The sequence below is a fragment of the Cetorhinus maximus genome, unplaced genomic scaffold, assembly GCF_964194155.1.
Source record: "Cetorhinus maximus unplaced genomic scaffold, sCetMax3.hap1.1 HAP1_SCAFFOLD_635, whole genome shotgun sequence".
Lineage (NCBI taxonomy): Eukaryota > Metazoa > Chordata > Chondrichthyes > Lamniformes > Cetorhinidae > Cetorhinus > Cetorhinus maximus.
In genome coordinates, this window is record NW_027596577.1 from 126927 (window position 1) to 153624 (window position 26698).

General features: G+C 57.3%; 1 protein-coding gene across 3 annotated transcripts in view; it reads right to left on the reverse strand.

The window, feature by feature from the left end:
- Positions 1–5531: 5531 nt before the first annotated feature.
- Positions 5532–26698, reverse strand: part of LOC144674360 (pyruvate kinase PKM-like) — a 35031-nt gene continuing 13864 nt past the window's right edge. For all 3 annotated transcript variants that reach the window (XM_078535742.1, XM_078535743.1, XM_078535744.1), the window contains exons 3-11: positions 26149–26240; positions 25316–25447; positions 22700–22886; positions 19703–19973; positions 18218–18368; positions 10105–10257; positions 7767–7933; positions 6555–6736; positions 5532–5709 (exon numbers count right to left, since the gene is read on the reverse strand). In XM_078535742.1, the coding sequence (XP_078391868.1) occupies positions 5603–5709; positions 6555–6736; positions 7767–7933; positions 10105–10257; positions 18218–18368; positions 19703–19973; positions 22700–22886; positions 25316–25447; positions 26149–26240 (1442 nt within the window). In that variant the 3' untranslated portion in view covers positions 5532–5602. The remainder of the gene's footprint in view (positions 5710–6554; positions 6737–7766; positions 7934–10104; positions 10258–18217; positions 18369–19702; positions 19974–22699; positions 22887–25315; positions 25448–26148; positions 26241–26698) is intronic.

A 26698-nucleotide genomic window follows, 5' to 3' on the forward strand; every position in this document is an offset into this window, starting at 1 on the left:
CCTCCCTATCTCTGTAACCTCCTCCAGCCCATATACCCCTCCTGATCTCTGTAAACTCCTCCAGCTCCTACAACCCTCCCTATCTCTAACCTCCTCCAGCTTCTACACTCCTCCACATCTCTGTAACCTCCTCCAACGCCTATAACCCTCCCTATCTCTGTAACCTCCTCGAACCCCTACACCCCTCCCTATCTCTGTAAACCGCTCCAGCCCCTACACCCTTCCCTATCTCTATAACCTCCTCCAGTCCCTACACACTTCCCTATCACTGTAACCTCCTCCAGCCCCTACACCCTCCCTATCTCTGTAAGTTCCTCCAGCCCCTACACCCCTCCCTATCTCTGTAACCTCCTCCTGCCCCAACAACCCTCCCTATCACTGTAACCTCCTCCAGCCCCCTACACCCCTCCCTATCTCTGTAACCACCTCATGCCCCTACACCCTCCCTATCTCTCTAACCTCCTCCAGCCCCTACAACCCTCCATATCTCTGTAACCTCCTCCAGTCCCTACACCCCTCCCTATTTCTGTAACCTCGTCCAGCCACGACACACCTCCCTATCTCTGTAACCTCCTCCAGCCCATATACCCCTCCTGATCTCTGTAAACTCCTCCAGCTCCTACAACCCTCCCTATCTCTAACCTCCTCCAGCCTCTACACTCCTCCACATCTCTGTAACCTCCTCCAACGCCTATAACTCTCCCTATCTCTGTAACCTCGCCAGCCCATATACCCCTCCCGATCTCTGTAACCTCCTCCAGCCCCTACACCCCTCCCTATCTCTGTAACCTCCTCCAGCCCCTACACCCCTCCCTATCTCTGTAACATCCTCCAACAGCCTTCACCCCTTATGATCTCTGTAACCTCCTCCAGCCCATATACCCCTCCCGATATCTGTAACCTCCTCTAGCTCCTACAACCCTCTCTATCTCTAACCTCCTCCAGCCTCTACACTCCTCCCTATCTCTGTAACCTCCTCCAGCCCATATACCCCTCCCTATCTCTGTATCCTCCTCCAGCCCCTACACCCCTCCCTATCTCTGTAATCCCCTCCAGCCCCTACACTCCTCCCTATCCTTAACCTCCTCCAGTCCCTACACCCCTATTTCTTTAAACTCTGCCTGACCCTACAACCCTCCGTATCTTTAACCTCCTCCAGCCCGACACACCTCCATATCTCTGTAAGCTCCTCCAGCCCCTACACCCCTCCCTATCTCTGTAACCTCCTCCAGCCCCTACACCCCTCCCTATCTCTGTAACCTCCTCCTGCCCCTACACCCCTCCCTATCTCTGTAACCTCCTCCAGCCCTGACACCCCTCCATATCTCTGTAACCTCCTCCAGCCCCTACACCCCTCCCTATCTCTCTAACCTCCTCCAGCCCTGACACCCCTCCCTATCTCTGTAACCTCCTCCAGCCCCTACACCCCTTCCTATCTCCGTAACCTCCTCCAGCCCCTACACCCCTCCCTATTCTGTAACCTCTTCCAGCCCCTACACCCCTCCCTATCTCTGTAACCTCCTCCAGCCCCAACACCCCTCCCTATCTCTGTAACCTCCTCCAGCCCCTACACCCCTCCCTATCTCTGTAACCTCCTCCAACCCCTACACTCCTCCCTATCACTGTAACCTCCTCCAGCCCCTACACCCCTCCCTATCTCTGTAACCTCCTCCAACCCCTACACTCCTCCCTATCACTGTAACCTCCTCCAGCCCCTACACCCCTCCCTATCTCTGCAACCTCCTCCAGCCCTGACACCCCTCCCTATCTCTGTAACCTCCTCCAGCCCCTACTCCCCTTTCTATCTCTGTAACCTCCTCCAGTCCCTACACCCCTCCCTATTTCTGTAACCTCCTCCAGCCCCTACACCCCTCCCTATCTCTGTAACTTCCTCCAGCCCCTACACTCCTCCCTATCACTGTAACCTCCTCCAGCCCCTACACCCCTATCTCTGTAACCTCCTCCAGCCCCTAAACCCCTCCCTATCACTGTAACCTCCTCCAGCCCCTACACTCCTCCCTATCTCTGTAACCTCCTCCAGCCCCTACACCCCTCCCTATCTCTGTAACCTCCTCCAGCCCCTACACCCCTCCCTATCTCTGTAACCTCCTCCAGCCCCTACAACCCTCCGAGATCTCTGCGCTCCTCCAATTCCGGCCTCTTGCCCATCCCCCGATTCCCATCGCTCCACCATTGGCGGCCGTGCCTTCAGCTGCCTGGGGGGCCCTGAGCTCTGGAATTCCCTCCCTAAGCGTCTGCAAGTTTGTATGTTGATATGTCCAGCTCTGCCTGCAAGATGCTCCTTTAAACCGACCTGTTTGACCGAGCCTTGTGTCCCCGTCCCTAAAACCTCCTGTTGTGGCTCAGGGTGACATTGTATTCGATAACACCAGGGGGACATTTCTCTACTTGAAAGGTGCTATATAAATGCAGGTTGTGGCTGAGCTCCAGCAGCTCAGAGAGACGGAGGGGGCTGGTGTGCGAGTTACGGGCTCCCAGGTCGATCGAGAGGTGTGGACAATATTGAGAGGAGGGAGGCTGGGCCTCGACTATCACTGACCTTGAAGAGAAGGCTGTTGCTATGGAGACTGCCTGGACTGTAGGGCGGCTTCTCCTGCTCTACATGAAGTCTGGAGCTGTTTGTGCCGCACTGCTTCAGGCAGGATTAACCCTTTCCTGTGGGCGGCTTTATCCCTATCGGAAACACAGACAGGTTCCCCCCACCCCCAGACTACATCTTCCCGGGGGGTGTATATCGGGGTGTGGGGGTATATCGGGGGTGTGGGGGTATGTCGGGGGTGTGGGGGTATATCGGGGGTGTAGGGGGTTATATCGGGTTGTGGGGGTATATCGGGTTGTGGGAGTATATCGGGGGTGGGGGGGTATATCGGGGGTGTGGGGGTATATCAGGGGTGTAGGGGGTTATATCGGGGTGTGGGGGTATATCGGGTTGTGGGGGTATAGCGGGGTATGGGGGGTATATCGGGTTGTGGGGGTATATCGGGGTGCGGGGGTATATCGGGGTGTGGGGGTATATTAGGGTGTGGAGGGTGTGGGGTGTATATCGGGGGTGTGGGGGTATATCGGGGGTGTGGGGGGTATATCGGGGTGTGGGGGTATATCGGGGGTGTGGGGGGTATATCGGGTTGTGGGGGTATATCGGGGTGCGGGGGTATATCGGGGTGCGGGGGTATATCGGGGTGTGGGGGTATATCGGGGTGTGGAGGGTATATTGGGGTGTGGGGGGTATATTGGGGTGTGGGGGGTATATCGGGGGTGTGGGGGGTATATCGGGGTGTGGGGGGTATATCGGGGTGTGGGAGGTATATTGGGGTGTGGGGGGAGGTATATTGGGGTGTAGGGTATCCCAGTCGTGTTCTATTTCCCCACACAAGTGTCTCAACAGAAGCTAAGATTCACTGACAGTGCGGTGCTCCCTCAGTACTGACCCTCCGACAGTGCGGCGCTCCCTCAGTACGGACCCTCCGACAGTGCGGCGCTCCCTCAGTACTAACCCTCCGACAGTGCGGCACTCCCTCAGTACTGACCCTCCGACAGTGCGGCGCCCTCTCAGTACTGACCCTCCGACAGTGCGGCGCTCCCTCAGTACTGACCCTCCAACAGTGCGGCGCTCCCTCAGCACTGACCCTCCGACAGTGCGGCGCTCCCTCAGTACTGACCCTCCGACAGTGCGGCGCTCCCTCAGTACTGACCCTCCGACAGTGCGGCGCTCCCTCAGCACTGACCCTCCGACAGTGCGGCGCTCCCTCACTACTGACCCTCCGACAGTGCGGCGCTCCCTCAGCACTGACCCTCCGACAGTGCGGCGCTCCCTCAGTACTGACCCTCCGACAGTGCGGCGCTCCCTCAGTACTGACCCTCCGACACTGCGGCGCTCCCTCAGTACTGACCCTCCAACAGTGCGGCGCTCCCTCAGTACTGACCCTCCGACAGTGCGGCGCTCCCTCAGTACTGACCCTCCGACAGTGCGGCGCTCCCTCAGTACTGACCCTCCGACAGTGCGGCGCTCCCTCAGTACTGACCCTCCGACAGTGCGGCGCTCCCTCAGTACTGACCCTCCGACAGTGCGGCGTTCCCTCAGTACTGACCCTCCGACAGTGCGGCGCTCCCTCAGTACTGACCCTCCGACAGTGCGGCGCTCCCTCAGCACTGACCCTCCGACAGTGCGGCGCTCCCTCAGTACTGACCCTCCGACAGTGCGGCGCTCCCTCAGTACTGACCCTCCGACAGTGCGGCGCTCCCTCAGTACTGACCCTCCGACAGTGTGGCGCTCCCTCAGTACTGACCCTCCGACAGTGCGGCACTTGCAGTGTCGGGTTTATATGTGCTTGATCTGGAGAGGGAGCCACGATGATCTGATATGGGGAGGTATTGAACAGGAGGGGTAGACTCTGGGTGGAGGAGGGATGGAGTCTAATGGTTCAGTGATATGGGGCAGAGTTTTCTGGGTTAGTATTATGGATGGGTTGAATGGCTTCCCTCAGTGTAATGAACGGAGAGGAATCTGTGTCTGAAGCCCCCAGTGTCAAAGACAGTGCATTGGTGTGGGGACATTCTGCCACCTTGTGTCCACCTACAGTACTGCGACCCAGTGGCCCAACCTTAAATAGCTGAATGAAATCCCAAGAACCTCCACAACCTCCATATGGTTCATGTGGATTCAGCCTCTCCACAGGCACATTGAGGCCTGCGATCAAATACAACTCGGCAATTTGTAGCCGTTGCCAGGGATACAGTCACATGTTCTCGGGGCGCTGGGATTCCAGTTCCCTCCGACACTGACACGTCAAGAATCAGGACCCAAATCCTCAGAGAGTCAGACAGGCGCCTCCCACACTCTTTCATATAACAACATCCTACCTGCTGGAGAGACCAGAGATCAGGAGGGACAAATCGACCAGGAATACAACCTCCTGAAGGTGCTGACTCTCACTGGGGTACAGGGTCCCCCTCCTCTCCTGAAGGTGCTGACTCTCACTGGGGTAGGGGTCCCCTCCTCTCCTGAAGGTGCGGACTCTCACTGGGGTACAGGGTCCCCTCCTCTCCTGAAGGTGCTGACTCTCACTGGGGTACAGGTCCCCCTCCTCTCCTGAAGGTGCTGACTCTCACTGGGGTACAGGTCCCCCTCCTCTCCTGAAGGTGCTGACTCTCACTGGGGTACAGGGTCCCCCTCCTCTCCTGAAGGTGCTGACTCTCACTGGGGTACAGGGTCCCCCTCCTCTCCTAAAGGTGCTGACTCTCACTGGGGTACAGGTCCCCTCCTCTCCTGAAGGTGCTGACTCTCACTGGGGTACAGGTCCCCTCCTCTCCTGAAGGTGCTGACTCTCACTGGGGTACAGGTCCCCCTCCTCTCCTGAAGGTGCTGACTCTCACTGGGGTACAGGGTCCCCCTCCTCTCCTGAAGGTGCTGACACTCACTGGGGTACAGGTCCCCCTCCTCTCCTGAAGGTGATTCCTCTCACTGGGGAGAATGAAACAGGGATCTCAAGGAGAATAAACATCACTGTCCGATGTTAAGGTTTTTTATTTCCACAGCTGAGAGTCTGACAAGAGTTCAGAGGTTGAAGGTCATCTGCTGCCCTCATTGGACTGTCATCACCCGCATGATGTTGGTGGCACCCGTGCCCGAACGCCAACCAGTCAGCACGATGACCACATCACCGGTCTGAACAAACTCTCGGGCTTTGGCTGAAAGAGAAGACAGAACAAGTTACCAAATAACCGGGTCAAGCACTGTCCCCATCAAACACTCCCAGGACAGGTACAGCACGGGGTTAGATACAGAGTAAAGCTTACTCTACACTGTCTCCATCAAACACTCCCAGGACAGGTACAGCACGGGGTTAGATACAGAGTAAAGCTCCCTCTACACTGTCTCCATCAAACACTCCCAGGACAGGAACAGCACGGGGTTAGATACAGAGTAAAGCTCCCTCTACACTGTCCCCATCAAACACTCCCAGGACAGGTACAGCACGGGGTTAGATACAGAGTAAAGCTCCCCCTACACTGTCTCCATCAAACACTCCCAGGACAGGAACAGCACGGGGTTAGATACTGAGTAAAGCTCCCTCTACACTGTCACCATCAAACACTCCCAGGACAGGTACAGCACGGGGTTAGATACAGAGTAAAGCTCCCTCTACACTGTCTCCATCAAACACTCCCAGGACAGGTACAGCACGGGGTTAGATACAGAGTAAAGCTCCCTCTACACTGTCCCCATCAAACACTCCCAGGGCAGGTACAGCATGGGGTTAGATACAGAGTAAAGCCCCCTCTACACTGTCCACATCAAACACTCCCAGGACAGGTACAGCACGGGGTTAGATACAGAGTAAAGCTCCCTCTACACTGTCTCCATCAAACACTCCCAGGACAGGTACAGCACAGGGTTAGATACAGAATAAAGCTCCCTCTACACTGTCTCCATCAAACACTCCCAGGACAGGTACAGCACGGGGTTAGATACAGAGTAATGCTCGCTCTGAACGGGTGGTGTGTGACGCTGCTTGTGCACCTCTCTTGTTTACCTATCTCCATTCCAAAGCTGACTCGTTGATCAACATCCTCCAACCATATCTCATGGATCTTCTCCCGGTAAAGGACGGGGAAGATCCCACGGTGGAGGTGAGCCTGCCGGGCGACCTGCTCATTGCGTGTGACTGCGACGATCGGCGCTCGAGGCCGGTACTTGGATACAAGCTGCGCTGTTCTGGTGGGAACGAAGGGAAATAAAACAAAGTTACATGAATTCAGTCGTGTGGAAGGTCATTCCCAATCACTGCTGAAAGGGTAAGCAGATCATTCCCACGTCAGAATTGTCCGAACTCCCTGCATTTCTCTCGGACCGTTTCGAAACTCACGATATCTCCAAGCAATTCCCAGGCAGCGTAGTAAATTTCCCGGTGCTCTCACTCATGTGATGGAGGAAATATGTTGGCCAAAACGCACACAGCAAGATCCCAGAAACAGCCAAGTGACGGTGGCCAGATGATCTGCCTTTCTGAACGGTGTTTGTTCAGGGACAGGACTGGGCCGCGACAAACTGCACAGACGTTGCCCTGTCTCTGCCTCCAATTTCCTCTCTGGGAACATTTACACTGACGTGAGAGGGCGATGGGGGTCCCAGTTTAAATCTCATCCACAAGATAGCACCTCTGACAGTGAGGCTCTACCTCAGTACTGACCCTCCGACAGTGCGGCTCTACCTCAGTACTGACCCTCCAACAGCGCGGCGCTCCCTCAGTACTGACCCTCCGACAGTGCGGCTCTACCTCAGCACTGACCCTCCGACAGTGCGGCGCTCCCTCAGTACTGACCCTCCGACAGTGCGGCGCTCCCTCAGTACTGACCCTCCGACAGTGCGGCGCTCCCTCAGTACTGACCCTCCGACAGTGCGGCGCTCCCTCAGTACTGACCCTCCAAGAGTGCGGCGCTCCCTCAGTACTGACCCTCCGACAATGCGGCACTCCCTCAGTACTGACCCTCCGACAGTGCGGCGCTCCCTCAGTACTGACCCTCCGACAATGCGGCGCTCCCTCAGTATTGACTATCTGACAGTGCGGCGCTCCCTCAGTATTGACTCTCTGACAGTGCGGCGCTCCCTCAGTACTGACCCTCCGACAGTGCGGCGCTCCCTCAGTACTGACCCTCCGACAGTGCGGCGCTCCCTCAGTACTGATGGTGTCTCTACAAACTGTGACATTGACCAAGACGATCCTGAGGGTTAAATGGGTGATTACCTCCCGGAGTTGGTCATGACTATTATAGCCCCAGAGCAGCATTTGAAGGAAGCCTCCACTGCCCCAATAGCGGTGACCTCTGTGGGGTCACGGGTCAGAGGCATGGATCTCCGCACCTCCTGGAACAATTGCTGGTGGAATATCGCAGCCTCTGCCTCCCGAGCAATCTAGAGAGAGAAACAGAGAGAATAAGAGGCTGCACTCCTGAACAGGGTCACTCTTACTGACCGCTCACTGGGGGAGTGATCCCCACACTGAACCCCTCACTGGGGGAGTGATCCCCACACTGACCCCTCACTGGGGGAGTGATCCCCACAATGATGCTTCGCTTGGAGTGACGCCCGGGCGGAGGGGCCGGAGTGAGGTCCGGGGGGAGGGGCCGGAGTGAGGTCCGAGCGGAGCGGCCGGAGTGAGGTCCGGGCGGAGGGGCCGGAGTGAGGTCCTGGGGGAGGGGGCCGGAGTGAGGTCCTAGGGGAGGGGGCCGGAGTGAGGTCCGGGGGAAGGGGGCCGGAGTGAGGTCCGGGGGAAGGGGCTGGAGTGAGGTCCGGGCTGAGGGGCCGGAGTGAGGTCCGGGGAAAGGGGCCGGAGTGAGGTCCGGGGGAGGGGCCGGAGTGAGGTCCGGGCGGAGGGGCCGGAGTGAGGTCCGGGGGGAGGAGCCGGAGTGAGGTCCGGGCGCAGGGGCCGGAGTGAGGTCCGGGCGCAGGGGCCGGAGTGAGGTCCGGGGGGAGGGGCCGGAGTGAGGTCCGGGCGCAGGGGCCGGAGTGAGGTCCGGGGGGAGGGGCCGGAGTGAGGTCCGGGCGGAGGGGGCCGGAGTGAGTTCCGGGGGGGAGGGGCCGGAGTGAGCTGCTGGGGGAGGGGCCGGAGTGAGGTCCTGGGGTTGGGGCCGGAGTGAGGTCCAGGCGGAGGGGCCGGAGTGAGTTCCGGGGGGTGGGGCCCGAGTGAGGTCCGGGGGAAGGGACCCGAGTGAGGTCGGAGGGAGGGGTCAGAGTGAGGTCCGGGCGGAAGGGCCGGAGTGAGGTCCGGGCGGAAGGGCCGGAGTGAGGTCCGGGGGAGGGGCCGGAGTGAGGTCCGGGCGCAGGGGCCGGAGTGAGGTCCGGGCGCAGGGGCCGGAGTGAGGTCCGGGGGGAGGGGCCGGAGTGAGGTCCGGGCGCAGGGGCCGGAGTGAGGTCCGGGGGGAGGGGCCGGAGTGAGGTCCGGGCGGAGGGGGCCGGAGTGAGTTCCGGGGGGGAGGGGCCGGAGTGAGCTGCTGGGGGAGGGGCCGGAGTGAGGTCCTGGGGTTGGGGCCGGAGTGAGGTCCAGGCGGAGGGGCCGGAGTGAGTTCCGGGGGGTGGGGCCCGAGTGAGGTCCGGGGGAGGGGGCCCGAGTGAGGTCCGGGGGAAGGGACCCGAGTGAGGTCGGAGGGAGGGGTCAGAGTGAGGTCCGGGCGGAAGGGCCGGAGTGAGGTCCGGGCGGAAGGGCCGGAGTGAGGTCCGGGGGAGGGGCCGGAGTGAGGTCCGGGCGGAGGTGGCCGGAGTGAGGTCCGGGTGGAGGGGCCGGAGTGAGGTCCTGGGGGAGGGGCCGGAGTGAGGTCCGGGCGGAGGGGCCGGAGTGAGGTCCAGGGGGAGGGGCCGGAGTGAGGTCCGGGGGAAGGGGCCGGAGTGAGGTCCGGGCGGAGGGGGCCGGAGTGAGGTCCGGGGAAAGGGGCCGGAGTGAGGTCTGGGCGGAGGGGCCGGAGTGAGGTCCGGGCGGAGGGGCCGGAGTGAGGTCCAGGGGGAGGGGGCCGGAGTGAGGTCCGGGCGGAGGGGCCGGAGTGATGTCCGGGGGGAGGGGGCCGGAGTGAGGTCCGGGGGGAGGGGTCCGGAGTGAGGTCCGGGGGGAGGGGGCCGGAGTGAGGTCCGGGGGGAGGGGCCGGAGTGAGGTCCGGGCGGAGGGGGCCGGAGTGAGGTCCGGGGAAAGGGGCCGGAGTGAGGTCCGGGCTGAGGGGCCGGAGTGAGGTCCGGGCGGAGGGGCCGGAGTGAGGTCCGGGCTGAGGGGCCGGAGTGAGGTCCGGGGAAAGGGGCCGGAGTGAGGTCCGGGCTGAGGGGCCGGAGTGAGGTCCGGGCGGAGGGGCCGGAGTGAGGTCCGGGCGGAGGGGCCGGAGTGAGGTCTGGGGGAAGGGGCCGGAGTGAGGTCCGGGGGGAGGGGCCGGAGTGAGGTCCGGGGTTAAGATAATATCAAACACTCCAGCCAGGCTGAGTGCTGCCTTTCAGCAGATACAAGCTCCTCAGTCCTGGTCATTCCCTGGTCCAGTACCAGGCTGCCCAAAGCCTGGGAAAACTCTGTCCTGGGAACAACCTGCCCACATGAGTGAATTTCGTACCGCGTGCTGCATCTTCACAGACTCCAGCGGGTAGGAGCCTTTCGCCGTCTCCCCAGACAGCATTATACAGTCTGCTCCATCCAATACAGCATTGGCAACATCGCTGCTCTCAGCTCGAGTGGGTCGTGGTTTATTCACCATACTCTCCAGCATCTACAGGAGGCAAGTACAGCATCAGCGTCATCTGCAGGAACTAAGCAAATATTAACAATTACATATTACAGAAATCCCGACACCCAACAAACCGCCACCTCATCCACCCGCCTCCTGGGCCTTCACAGGCCCACCCACTCTGCCCACAGGGTCCATACACCTGCCCCAGTGAGAGTCAGTGTGTGTGGGACCCGTACCCCAGTGAGAGTCAGTGTGTGTGGGACCCGTATCCCAGTGAGAGTCAGTGTGTGTGGTACCCGTACCCCAGTGAGAGTCAATGTGTATGTGACCCATACCCCAGTGAGAGTCAGTGTGTGTGGGACCCGTACCCCAGTGAGTGTCAGTGTGTGTGGGACCCATACCCCAGTGGGAGTCAGTGTGTCTGGAACCCGTGCCCCAGAGAAAGTCAGTGTGTGTGGGACCGGTACCCCGGTGAGAGTCAGTGTGTGTGGAACCTGTACCCCAGTGAGAGCCAGTGTGTGTGCGTCCCGTACCCCAGTGAGAGTCAGTGTGTGTGGGACCCATACCCCAGTGAGTGTCAGTGTGTGTGGGACCCATACCCCAGTGGGAGTCAGTGTGTGTGGAACCCGTGCCCCAGAGAAAGTCAGTGTGTGTGGGACCGGTACCCCGGTGAGAGTCAGTGTGTGTGGAACCTGTACCCCAGTGAGAGTCAGTGTGTGTGGGACCCGTACCCCAGTGAGAGCCAGTGTGTGTGCGTCCCGTACCCCAGTGAGAGTCAGTGTGTGTGGGACCCATACCCCAGTGAGAGTCAGTGTGTGTGGGACCAGTACCCCAGTGAGAGTCAGTGTGTGTGGGACCCGTACCCCAGTGAGAGTCAGTGTGTGTGGGACCCGTACCCCAGTGAGAGTCAGTGTGTGTGGGACCCATACCCCAGCGAGAGTCAGTGTGTGTGGGACCAGTACCCCAGTGAGAGTCAGTGTGTGTGGGACCCGTACCCCAGTGAGAGTCAGTGTGTGTGGGACCCGTACCCCAGTGAGAGTCAGTGTGTGTGGGACCCATACCCCAGTGAGAGTCAGTGTGTGTGGGACCCGTACCCCAGTGAGAGTCAGTGTGTGTGGGACACGTACCCCAGTGAGAGTCAGTGTGTGTGGGACACGTACCCCAGTGAGAGTCAGTGTGTGTGGGACCCATACCCCAGTGAGAGTCAGTGTGTGTGTGACCCGTACCCCAGAGAGAGTCAGTGTGTGTGGAACCCGTACACCAGTGGGAGTCAGTGTGTGTGGAACCCGTACCCCAGTGAGAGTCAGTGTGTGTGGAACCCGTACCTCAGTGAGAGTCAGTGTGTGTGGAACCCGTACCCCAGATAGAGTCAGTGTGTGTGGGACCCGTACCCCAGTGAGAGTCTGTGTGTGAGACCTGTACCCCAGTGAGAGTCAGTGTGTGTGGAACCCGTATCCCAGTGACAGTCAGTGTGTGTGGGACCCGTACCCCAGTGAGAGTCAGTGTGTGTGGAACCCGTACCCCAGTGAGAATCAGTGTGTGTGAGACCCCTATCCCACTGTGAGTCAGTGTGTGTGGGACCCGTACTCCAGAGAGAGTCAGTGTTTGTGGGACGCGTACCCCAGTGAGAGTCAGTGTGTGTGTCACCCGTACCCCAGAGAGAGTCAGTGCGTGTGGAACCCGTACCCCAGTGAGAGTCAGTGTGTGTGGGACCCGTACCCCAGTGAGAGTCAATGTGTGTGTGACCCGTACCCCAGAGTGAGTCAGTGTGTGTGGGACCCGTACCCCAGTGACAGTCAGTGTGTGTGGGACCCGTACCCCAGTGAGAGTCAGTGTGTGTGGAACCCGTACCCCAGTGAGATTCAGTGTGTGTGGGACCCCAATCCACTGTGAGTCAGTGTGTGTGGGACCCGTAGTCCAGTGAGAGTCAGTGTGTGTGTGACGCGTACCCCAGAGAGAGTCAGTGCGTGTGGGACCCGTACCCCAGTGAGAGTCAGTGTGTGTGAAACCCGTACCCCAGAGAGAGTCAGTTTGTGTGGAACCCGTACCCCAGTGAGAGTCAGTGTGTCTGGAACCTGTACCCCAGTGAGAGTCTGTGTGTGAGACCTGTACCCCAGTGAGAGTCAGTGTGTGTGGGACACGTACCCCAGTGAGTGTCAGTGTGTGTGGGACCCATACCCCAGTGGGAGTCAGTGTGTGTGGAACCCGTGCCCCAGAGAAAGTCAGTGTGTGTGGGACCGGTACCCCGGTGAGAGTCAGTGTGTGTGGAACCTGTACCCCAGTGAGAGTCAGTGTGTGTGGGACCCATACCCCAGTGAGTGTCAGTGTGTGTGGGACCCATACCCCAGTGGGAGTCAGTGTGTGTGGAACCCGTGCCCCAGAGAAAGTCAGTGTGTGTGGGACCGGTACCCCGGTGAGAGTCAGTGTGTGTGGAACCTGTACCCCAGTGAGAGTCAGTGTGTGTGGGACCCGTACCCCAGTGAGAGCCAGTGTGTGTGCGTCCCGTACCCCAGTGAGAGTCAGTGTGTGTGGGACACGTACCCCAGTGAGAGTCAGTGTGTGTGGGACCCGTACCCCAGTGAGAGTCAGTGTGTGTGTGACCCGTACCCCAGAGAGAGTCAGTGTGTGTGGAACCCGTACACCAGTGAGAGTCAGTGTGTGTGGAACCCGTACCCCAGTGAGAGTCAGTGTGTGTGGAACCCGTACCTCAGTGAGAGTCAGTGTGTGTGGAACCCGTACCCCAGATAGAGTCAGTGTGTGTGGGACCCGTACCCCAGTGAGAGTCTGTGTGTGAGACCTGTACCCCAGTGAGAGTCAGTGTGTGTGGAACCCGTATCCCAGTGACAGTCAGTGTGTGTGGGACCCGTACCCCAGTGAGAGTCAGTGTGTCTGGAACCCGTACCCCAGTGAGAATCAGTGTGTGTGAGGCCCCTATCCCACTGTGAGTCAGTGTGTGTGGGACCCGTACCCCAGAGAGAGTCAGTGTTTGTGGGACGCGTACCCCAGTGAGAGTCAGTGTGTGTGTCACCCGTACCCCAGAGAGAGTCAGTGCGTGTGGAACCCGTACCCCAGTGAGAGTCAGTGTGTGTGGGACCCGTACCCCAGTGAGATTCAGTGTGTGTGGAACCCCTATCCCACTGTGAGTCAGTGTGTGTGGGACCCGTAGTCCAGTGAGAGTCAGTGTGTGTGTGACGCGTACCCCAGAGAGAGTCAGTGCGTGTGGGACCCGTACCCCAGTGAGAGTCAGTGTGTGTGAAACCCGTACCCCAGAGAGAGTCAGTTTGTGTGGAACCCGTACCCCAGTGAGAGTCAGTGTGTCTGGAACCTGTACCCCAGTGAGAGTCTGTGTGTGAGACCTGTACCCCAGTGAGAGTCAGTGTGTGTGGGACACGTACCCCAGTGAGTGTCAGTGTGTGTGGGACCCATACCCCAGTGGGAGTCAGTGTGTGTGGAACCCGTGCCCCAGAGAAAGTCAGTGTGTGTGGGACCGGTACCCCGGTGAGAGTCAGTGTGTGTGGAACCTGTACCCCAGTGAGAGTCAGTGTGTGTGGGACCCGTACCCCAGTGAGAGCCAGTGTGTGTGCGTCCCGTACCCCAGTGAGAGTCAGTGTGTGTGGGACCCATACCCCAGTGAGTGTCAGTGTGTGTGGGACCCATACCCCAGTGGGAGTCAGTGTGTGTGGAACCCGTGCCCCAGAGAAAGTCAGTGTGTGTGGGACCGGTCCCCCGGTGAGAGTCAGTGTGTGTGGAACCTGTACCCCAGTGAGAGTCAGTGTGTGTGGGACCCGTACCCCAGTGAGAGCCAGTGTGTGTGCGTCCCGTACCCCAGTGAGAGTCAGTGTGTGTGGGACCCATACCCCAGTGAGTGTCAGTGTGTGTGGGACCCATACCCCAGTGGGAGTCAGTGTGTGTGGAACCCGTGCCCCAGAGAAAGTCAATGTGTGTGGGACCGGTACCCCGGTGAGAGTCAGTGTGTGTGGAACCTGTACCCCAGTGAGAGTCAGTGTGTGTGGGACCCGTACCCCAGTGAGAGCCAGTGTGTGTGCGTCCCGTACCCCAGTGAGAGTCAGTGTGTGTGGGACCCATACCCCAGTGAGAGTCAGTGTGTGTGGGACCAGTACCCCAGTGAGAGTCAGTGTGTGTGGGACCCGTACCCCAGTGAGAGTCAGTGTGTGTGGGACCCATACCCCAGTGAGAGTCAGTGTGTGTGGGACCCGTACCCCGGTGAGAGTCAGTGTGTGTGGGACCTGTACCCCAGTGAGAGTCAGTGTGTGTGGAACCCATACCCCAGTGAGAGTCAGTGTGTGTGGGACACATACCCAGTGAGAGTCAGTGTGTGTGGAACCCATACCCCAGTGTGTGTCAGTGTGTGGGGAACCCGTACCCCAGTGAGAGTCAGTGTGTGTGGGACCCGTACCCCAGTGAGAGTCAGTGTGTGTGGGACCCGTAGTCCAGAGAGAGTCAGTGTGTGTGGACCCGTACCCCAGAGAGAGTCAGTGTGTGTGGGACCCGTACCCTAGTAAGAGTCAGTGTGTGTGGGACCCATACCCCAGTGAGAGTCAGTGTGTGTGGGACCCGTACCCCAGTGAGAGTCAGTGTGTGTGGGACACGTACCCCAGTGAGAGTCAGTGTGTGTGGGACCCATACCCCAGTGAGAGTCAGTGTGTGTGTGACCCGTACCCCAGAGAGAGTCAGTGCGTGTGGAACCCGTACCCCAGAGAGAGTCAGTGTGTGTGGAACCCGTACACCAGTGAGAGTCAGTGTGTGTGGCACCCGTACCCCAGTGAGAGTCAGTGTGTGTGGAACCCGTACCTCAGTGAGAGTCAGTGTGTGTGGAACCCATACCCCAGCTAGAGTCAGTGTGTGTGGGACCCCTATCCCACTGTGAGTCAGTGTGTGTGGGACCCGTAGTCCAGTGAGAGTCAGTGTGTGTGTGACGCGTACCCCAGAGAGAGTCAGTGCGTGTGGGACCCGTACCCCAGTGAGAGTCAGTGTGTGTGGAACCTGTACCCCAGAGAGAGTCAGTTTGTGTGGAACCCGTACCCCAGTGAGAGTCAGTGTGTCTGGAACCTGTACCCCAGTGAGAGTCTGTGTGTGAGACCTTACCCCAGTGAGAGTCAGTGTGTGTGGAACCCGTATCCCAGTGACAGTCAGTGTGTGTGGGACCCGTACCCCAGTGAGAGTCAGTGTGTGTGGAACCCGTACCCCAGTGAGATTCAGTGTGTGTGGGACCCCTATCCCACTGTGAGTCAGTGTGTGTGGGACCCGTACCCCAGAGAGAGTCAGTGTTTGTGGGACGCGTACCCCAGTGAGAGTCAGTGTGTGTGTGACCCATACCCCAGAGAGATTCAGTGCGTGTGGAACCCGTACCCCAGTGAGAGTCAGTGTGTGTTGCACCCGTACCCCAGTGAGAGTCAGTGTGTGTGTAACCCGTACCCCAGAGAGAGTCCGTGTGTGTGGAACCCGTACTCCAGTGAGAGTCAGTGCATGTGTGACCCGTACCCCAGAGAGAGTCAGTGCATGTGGGAACGTACCCCAGTGAGAGTCAGTGTGTGTGGGACCCGTACCCCAGTGAGAGTCAGTGTGTGTGGGACCCGTACTCCAGTGAGAGTCAGTGTGTGTGTGACGTGTACCCCAGAGAGAGTCAGTGCGTGTGGGACCCATACCCCAGTGAGGGTCAGTGTGTGTGGAACCTGTACCCCAGTGAGAGTCAGTGTGTGTGGAACCCGTACCCCAGTGAAAGTCAGTATGTGTAGGACCCGTACCCCAGTGAGAGTAAGTGTGTGTGGGTCCCGTACCCCAGTGAGAGTCATTGTGTGTGGAACCTATACCCCAGTGAGAGTCAGTGTGTGTGAGACCCGTACCCCAGTGAGTGTCAGTCTGTGTGGAACCTGTACCCCAGTGAGAGTCAGTGTGTGTGGGACCCGTACCCCAGTGAGAGTCAGTTTGTGTGGGACCCGTACCCCAGTGAGAGTCAGTGTGTGTGGAAACCGTACCCCAGTGTCTGTTCAGCCTGTGGATGGAGTGGATATTCTGTGGGTGGAGTGGATATTCTGTGGGTGGAATGGGTATACTGTGGATGGAGTTGATATTCTGTGGATGGAGTGGGTATTCTGTGGGTGGAGTGGGTATTCTGTGGGTGGTGTGGGTATTGGGTGTGTGGAGTGGATATTGGGTGGGTGGAGTGGATATTGGGTGGATGGAGTGGATATTCTGTGGGTGGAGTGGATATTCTGTGGGTGGATTGGGTATTGGGTGGATGGAGTGGATATTCTGTGGGTGGAGTGGATATTCTGTGGGTGGAGTGGGTATTGGGTGGGTGGAGTGGGTATTGGGTGGGTGCAGTGGGTATTGGGTGGATGGAGTGGGTATTGGGTGGGTGGAGTGGATATTGGGTGGGTGGAGTGGATATTGGGTGGGTGGAGTGCATATTGGGTGGGTGGAGTGGATATTGTGTGGGAGGAGTAGATATTGAGTGGGTGGAGTGGATATTCCGTGGGTGGAGTGGATATTCTGTGGGTGGAGTGGATATTCTGTGGGTGGAGTGGGTATTGGGTGGGTGGAGTGGGTATTGGGTGGGTGGAGTGGATATTGGGTGGGTGGAGTGGATATTCTGTGGGTGGAGTGGATATTCTGTGGGTGGAGTGGATATTCTGTGGGTGGAGTGGGTATTCTGTGGGTGGAGTGGGTATTGGGTGGATGGAGTGGATATTGGGTGGATGGAGTGGATATTCTGTGTGTGGAGTGGGTATTGGGTGGGTGGAGTGGATATTCTGTGGGCGGAGTGCATATTCTGTGGATGCAGTGGATATTCTGTGGTTGGAGTGGATATTCTGTGGGTGGAGTGGGTATTGGGTGGATGGAGTGGATATTGGGTGGATGGAGTGGATATTCTGTGTGTGGAGTGGGTATTGGGTGGGTGGAGTGGATATTCTGTGGGCGGAGTGCATATTCTGTGGATGCAGTGGATATTCTGTGGTTGGAGTGGGTATTCTGTGGGTGGAGTGGGTATTCTGTGGGTGGAGTGGATATTGGGTGGGTGGAGTGGATATTCTGTGGGTGGAGTGGATATTCTGTGGGTGGAGTGGGTATTGGGTGGGTGGAGTGGATATTGGGTGGATTGAGTGGATATTCTGTGGGTGTAATGGATATTCTATAGGTGGAGTGGATATTCTGTGTGTGGAGTGGATATTCTGTGGGTGGAGTGGATATTCTGTGTGTGGAGTGGATATTCTGTGGGTGGAGTGGGTATTGGGTGGGTGGAGTGGGTATTGGGTGGGTGGAGTGGGTATTGGGTGGGTGGAGTGGATATTCTGTGGGTGGAGTGGATATTCTGTGGGTGGAGTGGATATTCTGTGGGTGGAGTGGATATTCTGTGGGTGGAGTGGATATTCTGTGGGTGGAGTGGATATTCTGTGGGTGGAGTGGATATTCTGTGGGTGGAGTGGATATTCTGTGGGTGGAGTGGGTATTGGGTGGGTGGAGTGGATATTCTGTGGGTGGAGTGGATATTCTGTGGGTGGAGTGGATATTCTGTGGGTGGAATGGATATTCTGTGGATGGAGTGGGTATTGGGTGGGTGGAGTGGGTATTGGGTGGGTGGAGTGGATATTCTGTGGGTGGAATGGATATTCTGTGGGTGGAGTGGGTATTGGGTGGGTGGAATGGATATTCTGTGGATGGAGTGGGTATTGGGTGGGTGGAGTGGGTATTCTGTGGGTGGAGTGGATATTCTGTGGGTGGAATGGATATTCTGTGGATGGAGTGGGTATTGGGTGGGTGGAGTGGGTATTGGGTGGGTGGAGTGGGTATTGGGTGGGTGGAGTGGGTATTGGGTGGGTGGAGTGGATATTCTGTGGGTGGAGTGGGTATTGGGTGGATGGAGTGGGTATTGGGTGGGTGGAGTGGGTATTGGGTGGGTGGAGTGGGTATTGGGTGGGTGGAGTGGGTATTGGGTGGGTGGAATGGATATTTTGCCTGTTTTGTATGGATAACAAACCTGAGTAGCACATATAACCGGTTTTCCAGTGTGATTGCAGCGGCCAATCATCATCTTCTGAGCTAGAAAGACTTTCTCAGCCGGTATCTCGATGCCCAGATCTCCTCGAGCGACCATTATCCCATCACTGACTTCCAAAATCTCATCAAACCTGAAGCAGAGGGTTGGACCGGATATTCAGGAGCGTCATGACCCTCACACCCTGACCCTTCACACCCTGACCCCCCACACACTGACCTCCCACACCCTGACCCCTCACACCCTGACCCTTCACACCCTGACCCCTCACCCCCTGACCCCTCACCCCCTGAGCCTTCACACCCTGACCCCCCACACACACTGACCTCCCACAACCTGACCCCTCACCCTCTGACCCCTCACACCCTGACCCCTCACACCCTGACCCTTCAAATACTAGCATTCTCCTGCACCCCTCGAACATCCTCCTACTCCCCGACCAGGCCTTCCTACTTGACCGTCCCACTCCCCGCCGATGTCCCACTCCCTGCCCCTGACTGTCCTCCTGCACCTTAGACCACCCCACTCCCTGACTGACCGTCCCACACTAACCCCACGACTGTACTTCTCTTCCCTGACCATCACCCACTCTGACTGCTCCACGCTGACCCCTCCCACACTGACCCCGACACTGACACCCACACTGACCCACGCCCATACTCACCCCTCCCCACACTGACCCCTCCCCATACTGACCCCTCCCACACCGACATCCCCATACTGACCCCCCCCACACTGACTCCTCCCCACACTGACACCTCCCACATTGACCCCTCCCACACTGACCCTCCCCACATTGACCCCACCCACACTGACCCCTCCCACACTGACCCCTCCCCACACCGACATCCCCACACTGACCCCCCCCACACTGACTCCTCCCCACACTGACCCCTCCCACACTGACCCCTCCCACACTGACCCCTCCCCACACTGACCCCTCCCCACACTGACCCCTCCCCACACTGACCCCTCCCACACTGACCCCTCCCCACACTGACCCCTCCCACACTGACCCCTCCCACACTGACCCCTCCCCACACTGACCCCTCCCCACACTGACCCCTCCCCACACTGACCCCTCCCCACACTGACCCCTCCCCACACTGACCCCTCCCACACTGACCCCTCGCACACTGACCCCTCGCACACTGACCCCTCCCACACTGACCCCTCCCACACTGACCCCTCCCCACACTGACCCCTCCCCACACTGAACCCTCCCCACACTGACCCCTCCCACTCTGACCCCTCCACACTGACCCCTCCCACTCTGATCCCTCCACACTGACCCCTCCCACACTGACCTATCCCACACTGACACCCTCACACTGACCCCACCCCACACTGACCCCTCCCCACACTGACCCCTCCCACACTGACCCCTCCCACACTGACCCCTCCCACACCGACACCCCCACACTGACCCCTGACCCCCCAGGCTGACCCCTGACCCCTCTGCTTTACCTCCTCACTCCCTCGTGATTCTCGATCTTGCTGATTATTTTCAGATGTTTTCCCTTCTCCCCGAGGATCTGCCGGATCGTCCGGACATCCTCTGCTTTGCGGATGAAGGAGGCGAAGATCATGTCGACCCCGTGCTCCAGTCCGAAGAGCAGGTCCTTCACGTCCTGTTCGGACACGGCCGGAAGGTCCAGGGCTGCCTCGGGCAGGTTCACCCCCTTCCTGCTGCACAGCGTCCCCCCGTTCTCCACCTCGGTCAGGCAGTAATCCGGCCCTAGACACACAACAAACACACAGCGGGTCAGCTGGGCTCAGGGGCAAGGTCACTGTGTCCAACTGGAAACTCAATCCCCGCCTCACAGTATTGAACCAATCAGGCGTCTGGCTCTGAGGATAGTGCTCTGTCACGAGGATAGTGCTCTGTCACGAGGATAGCGCTCTGTCACGAGGATAGCGCTCTGTCATGAGGATAGTGCTCTGTCACGAGGATAGCGCTCTGTCATGAGGATAGTGCTCTGTCACGAGGATAGCGCTCTGTCACGAGGATCGCGCTCTGTCGCGAGGACAGCGCTCTGTCACAGTGTCACGAGGAGAGCGCTCTGTCACGAGGATAGCGCTCTGTCACGGTGTCACGAGGAGAGCGCTCTGTCCCGAGGAGAGCGCTCTGTCACGAGGATAGCGCTCTGTCACGAGGATAGCGCTCTGTCACGGTGTCACGAGGATAGCGCTCTGTCACGACGATAGCGCTCTGTCACGAGGATAGCGCTCTGTCACGAGGATAGTGCTCTGTCACGAGGGTAGTGCTCTGTCACGAGGATAGCGCTCTGTCACGAGGGTAGCGCTCTGTCACGAGGGTAGCGCTCTGTCACGAGGATAGCGCTCTGTCACGAGGACAGTGCTCTGTCACGAGGGTAGCGCTCTGTCACGAGGGTAGCGCTCTGTCACGAGGACAGTGCTCTGTCACGAGGGTAGCGCTCTGTCACGAGGGTAGCGCTCTGTCACGAGGGTAGCGCTCTGTCACGAGGATAGCGCTCTGTCACGAGGACAGCGCTCTGTCACGAGGACAGCGCTCTGTCACGAGGATAGCGCTCTGTCACGAGGATAGCGCTCTGTCACGGGGGTAGCGCTCTGTCAAGGGGGTAGCGCTCTGTCACGGGGGTAGCGCTCTGTCACGAGGACAGTGCTCTGTCACGGGGGTAGCGCTCTGTCACGAGGGTAGCGCTCTGTCACGAGGGTAGCGCTCTGTCACGAGGATAGTGCTCTGTCACGAGGACAGTGCTCTGTCACGAGGGTAGCGCTCTGTCACGAGGATAGCGCTCTGTCACGAGGATAGCGCTCTGTCACGGGGGTAGCGCTCTGTCAAGGGGGTAGCGCTCTGTCACGGGGGTAGCGCTCTGTCACGAGGACAGTGCTCTGTCACGGGGGTAGCGCTCTGTCACGAGGGTAGCGCTCTGTCACGAGGATAGCGCTCTGTCACGAGGGTAGCGCTCTGTCACGGGGGTAGCGCTCTGTCACGAGGACAGTGCTCTGTCACGAGGGTAGCGCTCTGTCACGGGGTAGCGCTCTGTCACGAGGGTAGCGCTCTGTCACGAGGATAGCGCTCTGTCACGAGGATAGCGCTCTGTCACGAGGACAGTGCTCTGTCACGAGGGTAGCGCTCTGTCACGAGGGTAGCGCTCTGTCACGAGGATAGCGCTCTGTCACGGGGGTAGCGCTCTGTCACGAGGATAGCGCTCTGTCACGAGGATAGCGCTCTGTCACGAGGATAGCGCTCTGTCACGGGGGTAGCGCTCTGTCACGAGGATAGCGCTCTGTCACGAGGATAGCGCTCTGTCACGAGGACAGTGCTCTGTCACGAGGATAGCGCTCTGTCACGAGGATAGCGCTCTGTCACGAGGGTAGTGGGGAGTGGGGAGAAACTTCTTTAGCCAGAGAGTGGTGAATCTATGGAATTCATTGCCACAGAAGGCTGTGGAGGCCAGGTCATTGAGTGTATTTAAGACCGGGATAGATAGATTCTTGATTGGTAAGGGGGATCAAAGGTTACGGGGAGAAGGCGGGAGAAAGCCGGAGGCTTTCTGCCGGACCGGATGATCCCGGCAGCGAGAGGGGCCGGAAAACCCACGCCGGCGGTTTTTAACGAGACCGGGAGGGGAAGAAAACGCAACACATTAAGCGCTGGGGCTCTGCACGGAGAGGGAATCAGCCCTCGGTTAGGCTGCACTCACAGTGACTGCGGACGGTTCCCGATCCCCCTGTTACCAGGAGGATACTGGACGGAGCGCTTGGCAAGGGAGGTGAAGGTCCATCAGTTTGGCATAAGAGCTGAGAGTTACAGCTATCGGGAAAGAACCAGCGGGGCTGGGGGCTCAGAAAAGAGACTGAGGGGGAGGCGACCTGATAGTGCGCGTTAAACCCCTGAAAGGGTTTCGATAGGGTAGGCGTAGAGATGATGTTTCCACTTGTTGGGGGGAGACCAGAGCCGGGGGAGGAGGTGGGGGTCACTAAATAAATCCAGTCGAGAATTCAGGGCAAAATCACCCAGAGTGTGTGGAACGTCGCTCCCACAGGGAGTGGTGGAACCAGAGAGCAGAGATGGATCTAAGGTGGGGGGAAGCTGGGTAAACACACGATGTGGGGGTGGTGGGGGGGGGAAGGGAAGGTTAAATCATGGAGGTCGGAGTGGTCACTCTCAGCCTTCACACGGGAGGGGTCAGGGGAGACTGACCTACGGAGAAAACGGGCTGCAGATTTCGATATTGGCAGAGCAGGGGATACGGGGGATGGTGGTGATAGTGTGAGGGAGAGAGGAACATCATGGTGGATCAGCAGCCCACCCTGCACCGCTGCTCACCCCCACCCCCACCCCTCCCCTCGCCCAACGCCCCTGAGCCGGACAACCTCCCACAGCCTCGGGACAGCGAGGTCAGGCATCCCCCGTCCGACATGGCCCCAGTCACCTTCACCGTGGATGCAGCTGGGAGTCCAGCACAGACCTACCGATCTCTTTGATCAGGAGTGAGATCAGGCCATCATCAATGAAGATCTTCCCGCCCACTCTCACCACTTGCGTCAGGTTCCTGTAATCCAGCCAGACTAGCCGCTCGCCGCACTGCTCCCTGAAACTCCCGTCCGTGGTCACTTTAACAACTGAACCTTTCAGCAGCTCCACCTCCCCACTCTCACTCTGCAACAGGAAAGGGGGAGGGTCTGAGACATGCAAACTGACACACACCCTGCCCCAACCAACCCCCCCACAACCCCACAGCTCCCCACCCACCCCAAACTAGAAAACAGTCAGGGTAGAGAACAGGCCAGAGGAATGCCAGAATAATGGGGCTTGGTACAGTTATTCTCTACAGAAATTCCCAACTCTGTTGATTAAATTAGATTCCCGAACCCCTCGATTAGATTCCAGTCTGTAACTCACTCCCGGGTATCTGTTATTCTATATATAAACCACCCCGAACCCCTCGATTAGATTCCAGTCTGTAACTCACTCCCGGGTATCTGTTATTCTATGTATAAACCCCCCGAACCCCTCGATTAGATTCCAGCCTGTAACTCACTCCCGGGTATCTGTTATTCTATATATAAACCACCCCGAACCCCTCGATTAGATTCCAGCCTGTAACTCACTCCCGGGTATCTGTTATTCTATATATAAACCACCCCGAACCCCTCGATTAGATTCCAGTCTGTAACTCACTCCCGGGTATCTGTTATTCTATATATAAACCATCCTGAACCCCTCGATTAGATTCCAGTCTGTAACTCACTCCCGGGTATCTGTTATTCTATATATAAACCACCCCGAACACCTCCATTAGATTCCAGTCTGTAACTCACTCCCGGGTATCTGTTATTCTATACATAAACCACCTTGAACCCCTCGATTAGATTCCAGTCTGTAACTCACTCCCGGGTATCTGTTATTCTATACATAAACCCCCCCGAACCCCTCGATTAGATTCCAGTCTGTAACTCACTCCCGGGTATCGGTTATTCTATATATAACCCACCCCGAACCCCTCGATTAGATTCCAGTCTGTAACTCACTCCCGGGTGTCTGTTATTCTATATATAAACCCCTCAGAACCCCTCGATTAGATTCCAGTCTGTAACTCACTCCCGGGTATCTGTTATTCTATATATAAACCACGCGAGCCCCTCGATTAGATTCCAGTCTGTAACTCACTCCCGGGTATCTGTTATTCTATATATAAACCACCCCGAACCCCTCGATTAGATTCCAGTCTGTAACACACTCCCGGGTATCTGTTATTCTATATATAAACCACGCGAGCCCCTCGATTAGATTCCAGTCTGTAACTCACTCCCGGGTATCTGTTATTCTATATATAAACAACCCCGAACTCCTCGATTAGATTCCAGTCTGTAACTCACTCCCGGGTATCTGTTATTCTATATATAAAACACCCGAACCCCTCGATTAGATTCCAGTCTGTAACTCACTCCCGGGTATCTGTTATTCTATATATAAACCACCCGAACCCCTCGATTAGATTCCAGTCTGTAACTCACTCCCGGGTATCTGTTATTCTATATATAAACAACCCCGAACTCCTCGATTAGATTCCAGTCTGTAACTCACTCCCGGGTATCTGTTATTCTATATATAAACCACCCGAACTCCTCAATTAGATTCCAGTCTGTAACTCACTCCCGGGTATCTGTTATTCTATATATAAACCACCCCGAACCCCTCGATTAGATTCCAGTCTGTAACTCACTCCCGGGTATCTGTTATTCTATATATAAACCACCCCGAACCCCTCGATTAGATTCCAGCCTGTAACTCACTCCCGGGTATCTGTTATTCTATATATAAACCATCCTGAACCCCTCGATTAGATTCCAGTCTGTAACTCACTCCCGGGTATCTGTTATTCTATATATAAACCACCCCGAGCACCTCGATTAGATTCCAGTCTGTAACTCACTCCCGGGTATCTGTTATTCTATATATAAACCACCCCGAACACCTCCATTAGATTCCAGTCTGTAACTCACTCCCGGGTATCTGTTATTCTATATATAAACCACCCGAATCCCTCGATTAGATTCCAGTCTGTAACTCACTCCCGGGTATCTGTTATTCTATATATAAACCACCCCGAACACCTCCATTAGATTCCAGTCTGTAACTCACTCCCGGGTATCTGTTATTCTATATATAAACCACCCGAATCCCTCGATTAGATTCCAGTCTGTAACTCACTCCCGGGTATCGGTTATTCTATATATAAACCACCTCGAACCGCTCGATTAGATTCCAGTCTGTAACTCACGCCCGGGTATCTGTTATTCTATATATAAACCACCCCGAACCCCTCGATTAGATTCCAGTCAGTAACTCACGCCCGGGTATCTGTTATTCTATATATAAACCCCCCCCGAACCCCTCGATTAGATTCCAGTCAGTAACTCACGCCCGGGTATCTGTTATTCTATATATAAACCACCCCCGAACTCCTCAATTAGATTCCAGTCTGTAACTCACTCCCGGGTATCGGTTATTCTATATTTAGCTCTTGTTTGGATCACCTTTAACCCCCACCCACACCCCACCCGCTGTTCCCTGTGGTCACTCACCCCTTTGACCAGTCCTGTGCGAATTTCTGGACCCTTTGTGTCGAGTGCGATTGCCACGACGCGCTGGTAGAGTGGGTTGGAGGAGAAGCTGTCCGCTGCTTGCCGGATGTTTCTGATGGAGCTGGCATGGTACTGGTGGAGACAGAGGGGGAGACAGTCAAATCCCAGCAGAGTGCTGGCTGGGGATGAGGGGTGGGGGTAGTGAGGTCGGGGGGCAAGGAGGAGTAACAGGAATAGGCAGACCCAGGCAATGGCCCCTCCCACCCTCCCCCCACGTCAGACTAGCAGCTTTACGCTGTGGACAACTGAATCACAGGCTAACACTGGGCATTACTATAGGTGGCAGCTGGGTACAGGAGCTTTACTAACCCCATGGTAGCCCCTGTACCCCAGCAGGTGCCAGTACCCTTCATGGGGGAAGAGCAGTGACAAAGGACAGGCTCTCCATGGAGCCCACTCTTGGCTGCTATCTCATGATCAGATCTTATTGAATGACGGAGCAGGCTCGAGGGGCCGAGTGGCCTATTCTCACTCCCGATCCATGTGCTCATATGACTCTCTGCTGGACACTGAGTTATGTGAGGATGGGGCTGGTCAGCTGTGATGCCCTCCATGGTTGGACAGCCAACACTCACCAACTGGATTCGCACCACGTGGGAGTGACTGTCTTCCAAAGACTTGAGGGTCAGTTACTTTGGCAGGGGGTGAGGGGGGGTGGGATATCAGCGTCAATGGTACCTCCCCCAGGAGACAGAAGACCAGGAGTGGATGGTGGTGTCAAACCTTATGGTAACCATCAGGACAAGTCCATGACAGTGGCCGAGCCCTCTCACCTCATGGGACCCATGGGAGAAGTTCAATCGAGCAATGTTCATCCCAGCTTTTATCATTTCCTTCAGGGTTTCCACCGAGTGGGATGCTGGGCCTGTAATCAAAGATGTAACATTCATTACACTCCCACCAATGACAGTTGGGATCTGTAATGATGAGACCCACCAGTAGTGACCATTACACACCCACCAGTGACAGTCATTAAAGACCCTCCAGTGACAGTCATTACATAATCAGCAGTGACCATTGTACAGACCCACCAGTGATAATCATTACACACCTACCAGTGACGGTCATTACAGACTCTCCAGTGACAGTCATTACAGACCCTCCAGTGACAGTCATTACAAACCTGCCCGTGATGGTCATTACAGACTCTCCAATGAGGGTCATTACAGGCACAATACTGATAACCATTACAGACCCACCAGTGGCACTCATTACAGACCCGCCTTCAACGGTCATTACAGACCCTCCAGTGAAAGTCGTTACAGACCCGTTGTGACAGTTATTATAGACCCGCCAGTGATGGTCATTACAGACTCTCCAGCC